Genomic DNA, 15,568 nt, shown 5'->3' on the forward strand with positions numbered 1-15,568 from the left:
AAAAAAAAAGAAATGCAACAGAAGCATCAGAAATACGCGGAAGAACTCAACAAAAAAAAGAGAGAGGCGTTAAACGCAAAGAGTAAAAGTAAGAGAGAGGGGTGTAATTGTGAGCAGAAGAGGAGACCATCCACTCAACGCGCCCCTTCCTGCTGCGTGTGCAATAAACGTAAAAGCGAGAAGGACTGACATACACACAAGGGGAAGGAGAGAGAGAGAGAGGGGTAAGCCTAACAGATAGAGAGGGTAAGAGCGACAGGGTGAATGTCAGGTGCAGAGGAAGGGGACAAACCAAAGGAACCCGCGCGGAATAGCTTTCGTCGGCCTCTTTTTCTTTTTTGTAGCCCCTGCGATATTGAGCGGCATGGTGGTGTGGTGTTGTGTGGTGTGGTGGCGTGAAGGCTGCTGGCGGTCCGCATGAAACACACGGAAGGAACGACGAAGTATTAAACAGAAATCAAAGCTGGAATGTGCAACAAACTAAGCCAAAGAGGAAATTACGGATAATGCAGCTTCGGGAAGCAGGCAGGTAAAAAAGGACACGCACCGTCAGAAGGATGCATAGCCGCACACACACACACACACACACACATACAAACCGCCCCCAGCGAAGGAAGTGCCGACACCGCGCCTTGTCTTGTGTGCCTCACAGCAGGTGGGGGGGGGGAGGGAAAGTAAAGTCGATCGGGGAAGCGGCCACGCGGGAAGGGGATCAGCGAGAGAGTTGGGAGCCAAGACGACGAAAACAAACATAAGGCGTGGCTCCTCCAATCGGGGAAGGGGAGGGCGCGGAGCTGAGCAGTGGCAGTGGCGGAGAATTCGGAGGTGTTTGCGGAGCTGTGCTCGTCGCTTTCCGCCGCGGTGAAGGCGCTCCCGGCTGCCCCCGACGCCCAGCCGCAATAAAGAAAACTGGAGAGAAAAAGAAAAGTGGGAAAGAAAAGGAAGCGAAAAGGAGGGGGACCCAATCAGTTTGAAACGAGGAAAAATGGAAATACACACGGCTCGGCCTATACAGGGCAAGAGAAAAAAAAACCAAAAAAAAGAAAAACGAAAAAAAAACACTAAAGAGAATCAGCGTAAAAAAAAATCTGCCTCTGTGCGGCACCGATTGTATGCACGTCTGCTTATAATCACGGCTAAGGCACCGAATTTCTTTATGGCACTGCCTTCTGCCGCATGACGCCACACGCCAACACCGACGCTCACACCACCCTCTACTCTCATTCATTTTAATTACTGTCCCTTTTTTCTTTTGTTTAGCTTTACCGACTTCTGCATGGTTGCTTTTCTAGGATCGCTTTTCTCTCTGGCGCGCTATCTCTCTCTCTCTCTCTCTCTCTCCTTCTGTGCTCCCCGTTGTCCCGTCCCGCGTGCAACAGGAAATTCACGCCTAGGATTGGTGGCGTACGGCTAGGCATCCCCTTCACACAGGTGGCCTTGAGAAGAGTGTCTGTGGCGCCGTGAGTGGAAAAGTGCATTTTTTTCCGAACGTACCGTGACACACACACAAGAGAAAAAAAGGACTAGACTCATTGTGCTGGATGGCTGGCGAGTTCGATGCTGCTCAGGTGGCAGAGGTGCAGCGTGTGTTGGCATCCCTTGGCTACCGCAATCCCTCCGCTGAGGATATCGCCTTAACAGTGCAGCAAGCNCAGAGGTGCAGCGTGTGTTGGCATCCCTTGGCTACCGCAATCCCTCCGCTGAGGATATCGCCTTAACAGTGCAGCAAGCAACGCAAGCCCGCCGTCGGGAGGCGGCACAATCGTCTTCATCGACGCCACCACCGCCGCCAATAGGCAAACAGGAGGAGAGCTTCCATTACACCTCCACTTCCCCGCCGCGTGGAGCCATTGACGTGACAATGGCTCCACAGGACAGGGATGGCAATGGCGACAATGAATTGCAGGATTTCAACAATGAGAAAGGGAATTGTAACCCCAAGCCTACCTCGCAGAAGCAGTGGCCGAAGCTTTCATCATACTCCATTCGCGGTGGACGCACAACTCCAATGAATTCGACAGGAACGGGACGGCACCCTCAGCGAGGACGAGCTGCGGGAGCTTTGGTGTCTCGTGACTATCGTCACCAAAGGCCTTACCACAGTGTCGGCAGCGTTGTGGTGGAAGAACGTTTGCAGCTCGCAGCTGGCGAACGAAGAGGGGGTAAGCGCCACATTGAGTTTGGTGATATGGTTCACGTGGGCCACAGTAGCACCGGGGCCATCAAAGAAGGTATATCAATTCCTACAGCCGCTGCAACAGGGGAGCGGCCCGCGGGATATGGACATCATTCAACCTTGATAGAGTACATGAACCCACATGCACGCCTAGAACGTCACCTGAAACGCTACGAGCGAGGGCTCAAGGAATTCTATATGAATTGTAACAATGGTGATGCGCAGAATGAAATTGTGGGTGCAATGGACTCAGGAGAGGAGGAGGATGAGAAGTGCATCGAGGATGACTGCTTTGAATTCGCTGACGAAGAGGACTGTGAGGGTCATCCAGGTATGCATTACGGGAACCGTACTCAGCGCCCAGCGTCGGTAGAGATGCCATTGCGTCCCAGTCGAGTTTTGCTTACTCAGCGTGCTGCTAACACAATGTACAGTTTTACAGGCGATGGCCGGTACAAATACAGAGGCGGGTCTGGTGCACCATTGTGTGCTGTTTTGGGTCCAAATGGCTCTACGCTGCGACGGCGGGCTGATCCTGTTCGACGGGGACAACAAATGCGCGAAATATGGAAGAGTGACAAGTTCCTCGCACAACAAGGCCGAAAAGATGATCGATGGCGGCTGCGTCAGAGTATGTTGGCCTGGGATCCATGAGTGCCATTTGTTGCGGAAAAATTAGATGGTCTTCCCCTTCTGGAAGACCAAAACATGGGCTGCTCGATAGAGAGAATCAACAAGTGTGTGTAACAGAGCACTCACTTCTAGAATCATTTGCGTAGTATTTAGATAATGGTTGTGTATGCGCAGTCTGCATGGTAGAGTAAGTGCATTCTCCCTTTTGTTACCACGTTATATGAACCTTCTGTTTTTTTTTTTGTTTTACCTATTTCCTCTGTTGCCTTTTTTTTTCTTTTCCTTTTATTGCTGCATGATAGGTGTGATACAAAAAGTAAAAAAAAAACAGCCTGGGAATTTGGGTAGTGATGGCATGTCCATTCACGCGTTTCATGCGGGTGCTTCTGCTCGTGTCGATTTGCAAGTTGCTTGTTGACGCGGCCAGGTATCATCAACAAAATGAGTCTCGGCGCTACACTTCGGGAGATGCGGATGTTGAGTCCATTTCCAGTTGAATGGCCTGTGGCGAAGAGAGTAGAGCTGTGCGGGTTAACTGTTTCAGGACAGAGGGGGTGGGATATGCTCGATTTCCGTCACGTTTCTCATGCTTCCATTTGTCGACGAAGACGAAGGGAATTATGCCCCCACGCAAAGAACACGTGGTGTGTGATTGGCGAGGCTTTTTCATTCTCTCTCCCTGAGATGTTTTTCTTTTTCGGATTATTCTTTAGAATGGTGGCACAGATGAAGTGGTTGTGGTATGTCCTTTATAAGACAAACGCCGGGAGGCAGAGATGAGAGGGTCCTGCTTTCGTTTCCTGATGGGCGCCTGCCACGGCATCCGGGAAACTCACATGGGGGGTTTTTCTTCACTTCTCTCCTCGCCTAATGTGCGGTGTCAAGACTCTTTCTATTTTTTTTTGTTTTGGTCATCAACAGCGAATACGCACATTGCACACAAACATGCGTAGACACTTGTGGGACTAGCTTGGCACAAGAAGCTAGTTTCTCTTCATTCACGGCACCACTTTCAGAAAGTGTGCACTCTTCCAGACGCATGACCAAATGGTCTAAGGCGAATGCACAGGATCACAGCAGCACCACTGCCGGAAGTAAAGCTGGGCAACCCTACAGCGATCATTGTGTGGCTTCCTCTGTTTCGACTTTAAATGTCCCCAGTAGCTCGGTATTCTACTGGCGATAACGGTTGTGGGTGAGCATTTGTGATACTGGACTTGCGTGTTTGGAGGGCGGTGACTGTTGTAGTCACACACGGCTTTCCTCCGATTTTACGTTGCTTACCCACCGCACACAGGAGTTGCTGTCCGTGGTGTTCTACGTATGAAACACACACCATACGCTGTCAGCGTGGCAGAAGTGGAGAGACTCCTGCACCATTTGCTTGGGCTCGGAGTGGCTGTTCCAGGGGCAGTGCCACTCATTATGAATCTGCTTCGCACCTACGAGCCACGTCCGTCGGATGTGACACTATCACACCATTGGATCGAGCAATACGAATGGTCTCTACACAATGACATTTACTGCGTTGAAATGCGAAACACCTTCCGAGGACGTGAGTTTCATTGGCTGGCACGACTTTTCTTCAACCACGATGTGACGCTTATAGGAATCATCAACGATGAAGGGGTTGTTGAACTGAATCCACATTGCGTCACTTCCTCGGCTACCAAGATGATTGTTATTGCCAAATGCTTGCAAGCGGCTAGGAGGGCAATCAATGAAGTAGAGCGAGTCTGCTGTGCTCCATTTACTGAAGAAGATGTGAAATCTGATCATGCTGGCATGATGTTTGATGACGAAAGGCATGCTCATATTACCCTACGAGGCGTCACTGGTGGCGGTATTGAGGCACTCCAAAAAGTGGATGACGCATACGACTTGGAAAATCACTTTGTCATCATCGACTTGGCTATCGCCAAGGCGAGGGCACCTGAGACGGAAGGGGCGCAGGTGGGCTCTCTCACTTCAGCCGCTGCAGATGTTTTTCATGTTTTGCGCTCCATCCGCCAGACGTATTCTCAGAATGACATTGTTCTATTGACCCAGGACACCTCATTCTCCGCGTACTTTGAACGCTACTGGAACAGTCTGAGAGGCGCAATTCCTGTGAGGCATGTGGAGGGCTGCGGGTTAAATGAAAATGATCTTCGGCGGTGCAATGTGAAGAATAGTGCCGGCATCCTCATATTTATCTCAGGAGACATCAGCGGTGCATCCACCAGTGGACTATCCATGCTCGTTGACCTCTCACTCGCAGCTATCCTACCGTCATTTCACAACATTCCTGTTGTGGTGGAACTCGACAGTCTGCAGCATCTTTCCCTCTTCCCGCCCTACGCAGAAGACGATTTGCTTCACCAAAAGGCCGAGGTAGACTTTGTGTTTGAGCCAAACTACATCATCGGTAACGCCCTTAGCAGACATATGCTGTTTCCTTTGGTGCACCGCACATATTTCATGGAGGAATTCATTGACATCATTGACATGCTTGTGAGTGGTATGGACGATGACACGCCATCGTTGGGACGACTTCCACTTGCTCTTACACCTGAAGCTTTGGAGACGTATGAGGATGTTGCAAATTACTGCCTCAGCCTGTGCTATCTGCCCATTGGCCTGCACCGCCGTATTACTGACCCGCGAAACTTATCACTTAGTGGACAACGCTTTGTGTTGACAAATCCACCGCGAAACCTCCCAGTCGACCGTGAAGGCGACGCCGTATTCTACCTGCTACCCACTTGACGGATTTTTCTCTTCCTACATGTGCTTGGATATAGCTGGGTTGCTACTGGCGTGGGTGCGGGTAATATTAGACGCAACACTTGCTTATGCTTCCACACAGAATACTGCTGTTTTTTGCCGTGAGGTGAGAAAGGCGAATCCCTGCACAAGAAACCAAACGTCAAAAAATCCTAGTTGCCGAATACTCCCTCTCACTGTGCTCTCTGGAGCCCGTTTATGTGGAGCTGAGGGCTGTTCCCATTCGTGGTGCTTGAATCATCATGCACAGCACCACGGATCTGCGATGGCGTGCCCGCACAGCCAAATAAAGCCAAAACTAAATCTGTATAACAAACGAGCTATTGTGCAAGCGACATATAAGGATGGAACGGGGTCTGCATAGACCAACACGGATCACTCTGGGGGCTGGGGTTTCAGCGGTGCTATACGCATCACACGTAACCTCCACGAAAATACGCTGCTGTTTGCGCCGTGGTAGGGACTCGATGTGAGGTCACCAATGGGACATGTACATCATCATGCGTAGTTGCCCCTTGTTTTTCTTGCGGGGGAGCAAGCCGCAGATATGCCGATGTGTCGTGCCAAAAGCCTTGCTGTAGTGAGCCCGTGGCGAGCGGCACCCAAGTCAGTTTTTTTACCATGATAAGGTCGTTTCATTATGGCGCAAGGGCCTATTTACCTTTAAAAAGGTATGTGCTCCATAGAAGTCTTCCTCTCGAGAGAAAAGTCGTTTAGCTGTGGTAACCAAAGAATCTGGTTGTTTTGTGTTTGTGTGGCTGTAGCGTGAGTGAGACTCAACGGACCCTTTTACGATTCTGGCCCCCTTTTCTACAATCGACGGGGTTATCCTAATCTTGGAGACGATCTGATAGCAAAAAACCACGAGCTATGTTGCAAAATTTTTTCGGTTGATTTTCTCACTCCCCACCTACGCGGCCCTTGCTTCCCTTCCTTGTTGCATCGGAGATGGGCCAGGGGGCCTCGGAATTACCCCGTTGCGAGGAACACCCTCGGTGAATCGCTCTCTGGGACCTTAAGCTGCCAATGAAGATATGATAGTACTGTGAGAGGGTTCTGGCGAAAACATTTTCTTTCATCGGTTTCTACTCTGGAAACTTAGCATTATTAGGTAGAATTGAAAAAAAAACTTGATATGTATTCCCCTATTTTGTGTAGTGTGTGACTTGCTTGAACATTTGCCAGATAAAAATATTACCAGCGCTGCAGAGGCAAGAGATAGGAGGAAAAAATTTCCTCTTCACATGGCCCTCATGACCGTTGTTGTCACGCATTGAGTGGCTGCGTCAAGGCATCTGTTCAGAGTGGGATGCCGCTCCGTTCCGTGCGGTCCGTTCGAGAGAAAAACAGATGATTTTGAGGTGACCGTGATGGTAGATTCTCAACACAAGAAGATGAGATGTGCCACGCCAAGAAAACGCCGTTATGGGGCCTTGTACAATGCGAGGTATGACATCGTGTAGTGGGAAGACCTCTGAGTGCGTCTGATTCAAGGTGAGAGAGAACGATAATAGGCCGCCGAGTGCGTGGACAACTAGGGTGTTGAAGTTCGTTCCTCCGCAGACTGTGATGGTGAGGGAAAAGGGAAACAAAAAGTCAAGGCGAAAGAGAATGTAGGCCCGTGCTAAAGCATGCTTCTTGACACGGGTCTTCAGCTCATAAAAAAATATATGACCTTGCTCGCCTTAAAATATGTCTTATATTCCGAACACCTCTATCTACGGTGATACGCTGTTCTTATGGCAGATCATTCAATATCACTACTCCGGACAGTTTGGCGCACACATAGACAACTATTTAAATCGACCCTGCGGATTCTGATTGGGACACCGTGAATCGGCAAGTCATTTGCTTCTGGCTCCCACTACTTCTATCAGTTGCTTCAAGAGGACTCCAAGTCTATCCCAGTGGTTGCGTGGGTCGTGGGAAAGGATATCTTCGCTTGAACAGTGACATGGAGTGGGCGTAGCTCTGCGGTTGTCAACCCAAGGTGATACCGGCCACCGCATCGTGGTGCCAGGGTCCAGTACGTCCCGTATTGTTGAGAAAAACCAAGCGCCAGCACAGTTCGTCACTTGGAGATCTTTGCGGCGCCAGGCTCACGGCATCGCACAGTACCAGGACCAGCCGCGCCTTGCTGTGACACAGTATTATCCTTTTCGGTATTGAGGTGTGTGTGTCGCCGCGCTATCCCCAGTATCATCCACACCAAGTTGCTGCTTAGCGGAAATCTGGAAGCGAATCCCGGCCCTACTTTGAGGGGCATGCAATGGAACTCAGCTGGGCTAACAAAGGCCAAACACCTAGCCTTGGGCAAACAGCTTTACGATGATAACATCCCGTTTTGCTTATTGAGTGAGACGAAAATGTCCCCCACCCCTGAAGCAGCTGGCTTCGGACTCCCTGGGTACCAGCATTATGGTATAGCTCGCACCTGTCGTGGTGGAGGTGTATCAATCCTCATCAGGGATGAGATACAGGTAGAGACAGGACCGGCGCTTGTGGCAGGCATTGAGCTTGCACAGGTGACCATCCATCTGGATGCAGGTATGAAGCTGACGATCTCATCAGCGTACCTCCCCCCTGTCGCCACCAAGATCACTCCAGAGGACCTCGATAGACTCAACACAGACGGGCCACAGCTCATAGGTGCTGACGTCAATGCACNCGCATTATCATGGGGCCACGAGATCCCGCCTGATAACAGAGGTGATGCCGTTGTGCAATGGTGCATTGACAATGAGTTCCTCATGCCAACACTGGAAATAGGACACGGTACACCGATAGGCATAGAGGCTCCGCGCCAGATGTGTCCCTGGCAAAGGAATGCATGGTGGCAGATCTGGACAGCGCGACCCACCCCCGACAGCGACCACTACATCATCACTTATACTGTTCAGGTGGGTGAGGATGACAGTCCGCTAGAAGCGCAGCGGATCTACAAGGCCTTGCTTACATGGAAGAAGGCAAACTGGTCGAAGTTCCGCAAACTGACCAACTCACACTGCAGGCTCAAACGAGGCATGAATCGCATAGACACCATAGAGAAGCACATCGCATCTGGTATACGGCTTGCCACAAAGGCAGCAGTGCCGGAGGGCAATCGACGCCAGTCCCCGTTCTGGACCCCTGAGCTGGCCGACTTGGATAAAGCAATTGCTAGCAAGCCCCACGCCCAATCCAGTCAGCGGCTCAAGATTCGACGCAGGGAACTTCTTCGCGCAGCGGCCACTAGCCGGTGGCGAACGCTCTGCTCGAACCTTGAGGTCTCCAACGGGAACAGCTGGCAGATCATAAAGCGTGTATACGCCCCCCGCCCCCTCAGCACGCCCGCCGTCAAGGCAGATGGGGTTGTGCTTTCACACCACCAAAAGGCCAACCACCTGGCCCGCATGTACGCTGCAATAGCGCGAAGACACCCACGATCCTACTCCCCGCCCCCAATTAAAACAAGGGATGAGGACTTTCAACCAATAACAATGGCTGAACTCGATCGTGCGCTGCGTCTCCTGCCGCTAGGATCAGCACCGGGGCCCGACATGATCCATGGTGAGGCACTACGGCACCTTGGGAAATGCGCGAAACACTCTGTCCTAACGCTCTTCAACAAGAGCCTGCGCACTGGCATCGTCCCACAGAGCTGGAGACACGGGATTATAATCCCACTCCTAAAACCCGGCAAGAAAGCGACTGAACTGGCGTCATACAGGCCAGTCACGCTCACAAGTTGCCTCTGCAAGCTCATGGAACGTATTATAGCAGCACGCATTCGTGAGGTTATAGAGCCAAAGCTTACGCCGCAGCAGTCCGGATTCCGACCATCCCACTCCACACTGGACCAACTATTGCACCTTCGAGCGGTAATGCATCGACCGACTCCTAAGGACAGAACGGCCGCAGTGTTTGTGGATTACGCCAAAGCCTTCGACACAGTAGACAATGATAAAATCATACTTGAAATGCGACGGCTGGGTGTACCGCAACATATAGTGCGATGGTCAGCATCCTTTCTGCGAAATAGGACAGTAGCAGTTAGCGCAAACAAGGTGCACTCCTCGCCGGTGTCCTTCACGAGAGGTGTACCACAAGGCACGGTTCTTGGGCCACTCATGTTTATTATTGTCATGAACTCTCTCAGCCTCCGGCTGGCTGAAGTCCCGGCACTACGGCACGGCTTTTTCGCAGACGATCTTACATTGATAGCCCGACACAGCGACCGAGAGATCATGACAACCACCCTACAACGGGGACTAAACGTGGTGGCATCCTGGACGAAGCAATACTTCATGGAGGTTAACGCATCCAAGACGAAGTATGCATTCTTCGGGACCACAAGTGCCAACCCCCTTGCCCTCCTCTACAATGGAACACCGGTCACCATGGAACGGCTCCCGACCCTGCTGGGCATCACATTCCAGAACTACCGTGGAATGAGCTCACACGTAGCACGCCTACAGCAGCAGATCAACCAGCGACTCATGCAGCTAGCGGCCGTCTCATCCTGCAGCTGGGGACCGAAGAGAGACACACTGCGTGCCTTCTACTTGGCTCTAGTGCAGGCCAAAGCAATGTATGGTATAGAAGTATGGTACTGGGACGCATCATCCACCTCGCGAACAACGCTTAATGCCGGGCAGTACAAAGCCTGTAAAATAATCGCCGGCATTCCCAAAGGTAGCCGCACAGAAGATGCTTTACTTGAGGCCAACCTGCAGCCGCTAAGTACGACGGTACTTACTCGTAGCCTCAAATATATGCTCCTGTGCGAAACGCGAGGAGGGGCGGTACGTGACAGTGCCAGAGTGGTATACCCGACCGAACACCCCGTACGACAACTGTATACCACCATCATGGCACCTTACCCAGAACTCCATATTGAAGCTAGGATCCCGCCCCTGGCGCCCCTCACGCTGCGGTGGGCATCTCGAGCACTGTTTCACACATCGCTTGAAGGTGTCACCGCGGAGGACCCGGACGAGGCCAAACTTCAAGCATGTACCAGATGGATAGCCCGACACTTCCGCCGGAAGGGACCTACGCCACCTGAAAGACTACACTATGAGCTGTGGGCGGATGGCTCTGTCGAACTGGGAGTAAAATCTGGCGCAGCAGCCATGATTTACCTCAACGGAGAGCTCATTGCCCAAGCAAAGTCAGGTGCAGGACCGATTGCGTGTAGCTACCGAGCTGAATCCATCGCATTGCAAGTTGGACTGCAGAAATTGCTGGACATCATTCCCCGCCGCAACACTCGACCGTGCAGAGTGTCTGTCTTCACGGACTCCCTGTCACTCCTCATGGCACTACAAACAGGTCCATTGACAGTCACAGACCCCATATTACGACTACTATGGAACCTGTTATTGGACCTGCAGCACCGCAAGGCACGCATACGGCTACAATTTATATTTGGCCACTGTGGCATTGCAAAGAACGAGGCATGTGATAAGGAAGCGAAGACGGCCTCTGACCTACCGCAGCGCGGGGACACGTGGATACCGGATGTGGTAGCGCTGGCCAAACGTCACATACGTAGCCAGCTGCCCAAACCATCCACCCACCGCTCCAGCATCACAGGCCATTGGAACCCGACACGCAATGATCCCAGCTTAACTCGGGAAGAAGAGGCGGCCCTAGCTCGTTTTCGCACTGGTGTATCCCACCGCTACGGCTGGCTACTGCGAGTATTACAGCCCACCACGCCAAATACATGCAGGTGGTGCAACCCCATAGAACCCCCTCCCCCACTCAAAAAGCCTCGAATAGAAACGCCTGCAGCAAACACAGAGGCAGCGCCTTTGCGTTTCCGTGATCCGGTCAACTGCCCGGTATGTCAAACCCGTTATGGCTGTCGGTCAAGCGCTGTGGTTCACATGGTCAACAAACATGGATTCACACGTGCCCGCGCACTCTGGAAAGTCAAGCATCCCACAGCTGAGGAGCCGCCGGACATCCCGCCAGAACCCCCTCCCCCAGCACCAAGGCCCAAACGCACTGCACTGGACACAACGAGCGATCTCAACCCGATCGTCAAGAAGCGTCGAGAAGAGTTTGCTTGCAACCTATGCGCGGCGTCGTTTAAAGGACAGGTGGGGCTAACAAGGCACCTTCGCTACTTCCACCCCCAGCAATACCAAAACGCAGAACGTAAACGAGCACGGGAGATGGAAGAGAAGGCCAAAACCTTGCCTTTTCAATGCGACCACTGTGGGTTCGGAGCCCTAAGTAAAACGGGGCTCTTATCCCACATTCGTGCCAAGCATCGCTCTCCACAAGACCCGCCACGAGCAGTGAAACCACGGCCCACACTATTTTGCCCAATATGTCTCAGACCCATGGGCAACGCTGGAGGACTGGAAAGCCACATGAAATACAAGCACCCCGGCGAACAGAATACCAGAGCACAAGACCCAAACACAGGCACACCAAACCTCCCCAAGCGAGGGAGAGAGGACCCCTCCACCTTGCACGCCACTCCTATAAAGCAGGAAAAAGATGAAGCAGAATTGCCCCATCCTAAAAAGCGTATGAGAACAGAGGCTTCCCCCCCGACCGACGACCAGCCAAAGAACGAGGGAGCCGCCCCCCTACCGCCCGAGCGGCGGAGAGAGATACAATGCTTGGTGTGTTTGAAATGGTTCGCTTCTCTTGAATCCGTTCGACCGCACTGCCGCCGCTATCATGAGGGCCACGGGGTTCCTGTAACGGTAAAGCGCCGGCGGCTCCATGAGGATGCTCCTGATGACTTGCCTCTTTCTGCCTTCTCGTGCCCCACGTGCGGCTTCCAGTGCCACAGCAAACACGGACTCACTAGGCACCGCATAGTCAGCCACGGATTCAGGCCGGACGTAGTGAAACCCAGCCAACGTGGACAGTGCGAAGAGACGAGCATGCACCTATTGAGCTGTCCCGCATTAAAGAGTCTACGCTGTCACTTTGGGGTGGATGGGGGCGGCATGGGGAAGTTGTGCTTTATGCAGAAGTTGGCCAAATTCCTGCTTGCAGTGGAAAGGTTTTGTCCTCAACGGCCTTCCCCGACAGAACCGACGCCACCCATAGAGGTCCAGGAATAGTCCTCTCTCCCCCTCTCAGCTTCATCTCCCCTCTATATTTTTGTTGATCTCACGCAGAATGTGCCTCCCCCCTGAGAGAGCTAAGGCCAATGGGGCAAGTAGGCTTTCCCGGCCCAGTTGAGAGCACTGAGCCGACCGATCCTCCAGCGCATGTTTTTCAATGGACCGGCACAACGAAACAGAGATCAAAATACCAAAAATAACAGAACAAAAAACAAAAACACCAAAAATAACAAAATACATAACAAAACAAAGGGACTTCCTTCCACATAGAAATTAAGCAATAATGAACGTGCTCTACAATGGTGGCTGATGGAGCGGAGCCATCGACGAGAGTCGTGAAGACACGAGGGAAAAAAATCCATCATCATTCTTGTTTTCATCTCTTGCTTTGAGAAAGTGCCACAAATTGTAAGGTTTTGATACGAAAGGTAAGTCACACGCAAGCAATATTATCCACCAACCCCCAGCAGGCCCTCATGGACGTGGAATGGATGACGAGCCTGTCAGCTCTCAGGGCGTTCGTCGAACATCGCGGTCAGACCCTTTTTTCTTTTGAGTTCAGACAGAATTTTAGTACGCAGGTCAATCGCGCCGAGGGCATGTTAACAATTGAAAACGGTGAACTAACCATTTATTTGAAGAATAGTGCTAAAGCCAGTTTAATTTCTATGCGAAGCTCCATGGTGTCTTTTAACATGCCAAAGAAAGAAAACTTTATCAAGGCATTTGACGTTGCACGGGCGACGTTCCGAACTGAGATGATGACTCTGGAGGAAAGGAAGTCAATGCTGTATCAGCAGTACGAGATGACCAGGGAACAACTGGCGGAAGAAAATTTAAAGATCCAGCAGGACGCTTACGCTCAGACGGTGGGATTCCACGATTGCATTAAGCAACTACAGCACCAGATTAACACGTTTGAAGCGCAGAAAACCAGCTGTGCGAGGAGAAGACCCAGATGCAAGCTCAGATCAATCAGATGCAGGCTTGGTTTGCCCTAAATGAAAAACAGACGGGACGGCCGGCGCGGCGGGCTGCAACAGAGGGTGGAAACGAATATTTTCCACCAGATATTCACACCGTGACGCATACTGCCAAGATGGACGGGCATACAGAACAACCGTTTGCTGGATTGGGGGCTCAACCCCAGGTGGGGTTGCGAGGAATTCAAGAGCTGAGAAATAAGTTCGTAGAAAAGGGTTTCCGACATGAAGAAAATATCCGGACCTTTGAGGGCGCCCTGGAGTCTGTATTGGAGACCTCCCCAGAACAGCCACTGGCGGTGTATCGTGGTCTTTTTCCTTGCCCGCGAAACCTGAATTTGACCTAGGCCAGGCGTGAGGCAATTTTCTGGCATGGGTTCATGCCGTCCGCCACGGGGCAATTTCGGCCGAACAGGTACAATTGAGCAGACGGCTGTATTATCAGCTTCGGGTGGCTCAGGCGGCGAAGGAAAACCCCGGAGTCAACACTCAAACCCTTGTAAACACTATCGGCGGTCCAGAAAGCAAGAAAACATTCCGCCCCTTCTCCAAGCTATGCTCGTTGTTTTCAATGTGGCCGCACCGGGCACCGCAGCACAACATGCTATGTGCAGGTGAAAAATGCTCTTTTCAAGCCAAAAAACGGTTTTCGGCCCCGGAGGCAGTGAACTCCGGGGCCTGGAAAGTATTGGAATCCTTACCGTGTGGCCCGGGCACCGCTGGGTTACCGGCGCATGGGCAATTCTACGCGGGAGGGGGCCAGCACATCATCCTTTCAGGCCGGGCCCCCCGGGCGGCCCCCACTTGGGAGGGATCAGCTGGCACAGGTCCTTCCGCCATTAAAAACTTCGGCAAACGAGGTCGCAGTGATCGCGGCACCGTCAGACAACCCATATGTGACAGCACTGGCGTCCGAGGCGAATCGCATAGCCAAGGGTATATGGACCCATTCGGCTTGGGAACAAAGGGTGTCCATCATGCGAAGATTCTGCGACTTCACAAAAAGGAACGATCTCGAGGTTCGGGAGGAAAACGTTCCTCTTTTTATTGTAAGTCTACAACTCACCAAGAGCAGCGCGGTGCAATACACAAGAACTTTGTTGACCTTACTGGCTTCAGGGAGATCACCGGCCTGGATGTTTTTGGCCGGTCTTCAAAGGAAAGCTGCCGCAGACCCCATAAAACGGGCCCGCCCCATGGAGAGGTGGGAATTGGATCTCATCAGCGATATTTTAACCTTGGAAAACGACCGGGTTGCCCTGCGACTCGCTTGGGTTACAGCCAGTCGGTGGGGCGAAATCGCTCTACTCCAAAATGAAAATTTCATTCCCCACCCTCAAACCAAGGAAGCCCCCATTGTAGACGGGGCGCCCTCCCAAAGACATTCAAAACCGACCCCCACAGAGCGGCACGACATGTGGACATTGGTGGGGACGATGCAAAAAGGGCAAGATGTGTCACCAAGAGAATGGTGGAGGGGAACGGCCCACAACGTTAACCACAAGAGGCATGGAAAATGTACTCCGCCCCTTCGTCATGACAGTGCATTCCATAAAAAGAGGGGCACTGGCGCATGCAGCCGCAGCAGTGATTGAACACTATCTCGACCCTCGACTGCTAGCCCAGTTGGGGAAACACGCAGACCCTCTAGAGCCGCCACGCAGCACAGCTCGCTACATAGGGCCGAGGGTCGCCTTGGCAAACAAGTCGGCACACCTGACGGCATATATGTAAACGAGGTCAGCAATTGGGCTATGTTTCCATGGGCCTATCCGGTTAGTAGAAAGGAGTATGGAAAGCTTTTTGAGGGGCACAGCATTTTGCGACGTACCCATCGCACACGTGTGGCCAATAAGAACGATGAAAGCAAGTTGCCGTTACAACAGGTAGACGTGGATACTCTCTCATTGCACTGGATCCGGAGCCGGCTCAAT

At 52.0% G+C, this 15,568-nt stretch overlaps 5 protein-coding genes across 5 annotated transcripts; all 5 read left to right on the forward strand.

The window, feature by feature from the left end:
- Window positions 1-1,861: 1,861 nt before the first annotated feature.
- DQ04_00421100 (hypothetical protein) lies at window positions 1,862-2,830 on the forward strand (the record flags this gene model as incomplete). The annotated part of the gene is made up of 1 exon (XM_009308969.1): window positions 1,862-2,830. One exon carries the CDS (start codon window positions 1,862-1,864, stop codon window positions 2,828-2,830), a length of 969 nt encoding a protein of 322 aa, XP_009307244.1.
- Window positions 2,831-4,132: 1,302 nt separating this feature from the next.
- Window positions 4,133-5,557, forward strand: DQ04_00421110 (putative calcium/potassium channel (CAKC); the record flags this gene model as incomplete). Its single annotated transcript, XM_009308970.1, has 1 exon — window positions 4,133-5,557. The coding sequence occupies one exon, from the start codon at window positions 4,133-4,135 to the stop codon at window positions 5,555-5,557; it is 1,425 nt and encodes a 474-aa protein (XP_009307245.1).
- A 2,282-nt stretch (window positions 5,558-7,839) lies between these two features.
- DQ04_00421120 (Tbingi protein) lies at window positions 7,840-12,648 on the forward strand (the record flags this gene model as incomplete). The annotated part of the gene is made up of 1 exon (XM_009308971.1): window positions 7,840-12,648. One exon carries the CDS (start codon window positions 7,840-7,842, stop codon window positions 12,646-12,648), a length of 4,809 nt encoding a protein of 1,602 aa, XP_009307246.1.
- Window positions 12,649-13,609: 961 nt separating this feature from the next.
- On the forward strand, window positions 13,610-13,981 carry DQ04_00421130 (hypothetical protein; the record flags this gene model as incomplete). Its single annotated transcript, XM_009308972.1, has 1 exon — window positions 13,610-13,981. One exon carries the CDS (start codon window positions 13,610-13,612, stop codon window positions 13,979-13,981), a length of 372 nt encoding a protein of 123 aa, XP_009307247.1.
- A 387-nt stretch (window positions 13,982-14,368) lies between these two features.
- Window positions 14,369-15,229, forward strand: DQ04_00421140 (hypothetical protein; the record flags this gene model as incomplete). The annotated part of the gene is made up of 1 exon (XM_009308973.1): window positions 14,369-15,229. The coding sequence occupies one exon, from the start codon at window positions 14,369-14,371 to the stop codon at window positions 15,227-15,229; it is 861 nt and encodes a 286-aa protein (XP_009307248.1).
- Window positions 15,230-15,568: the final 339 nt, after the last annotated feature.

The sequence above is a fragment of the Trypanosoma grayi genome (genome assembly GCF_000691245.1).
Source record: "Trypanosoma grayi strain ANR4 Tgr_42_V1, whole genome shotgun sequence".
Lineage (NCBI taxonomy): Eukaryota > Euglenozoa > Kinetoplastea > Trypanosomatida > Trypanosomatidae > Trypanosoma > Trypanosoma grayi.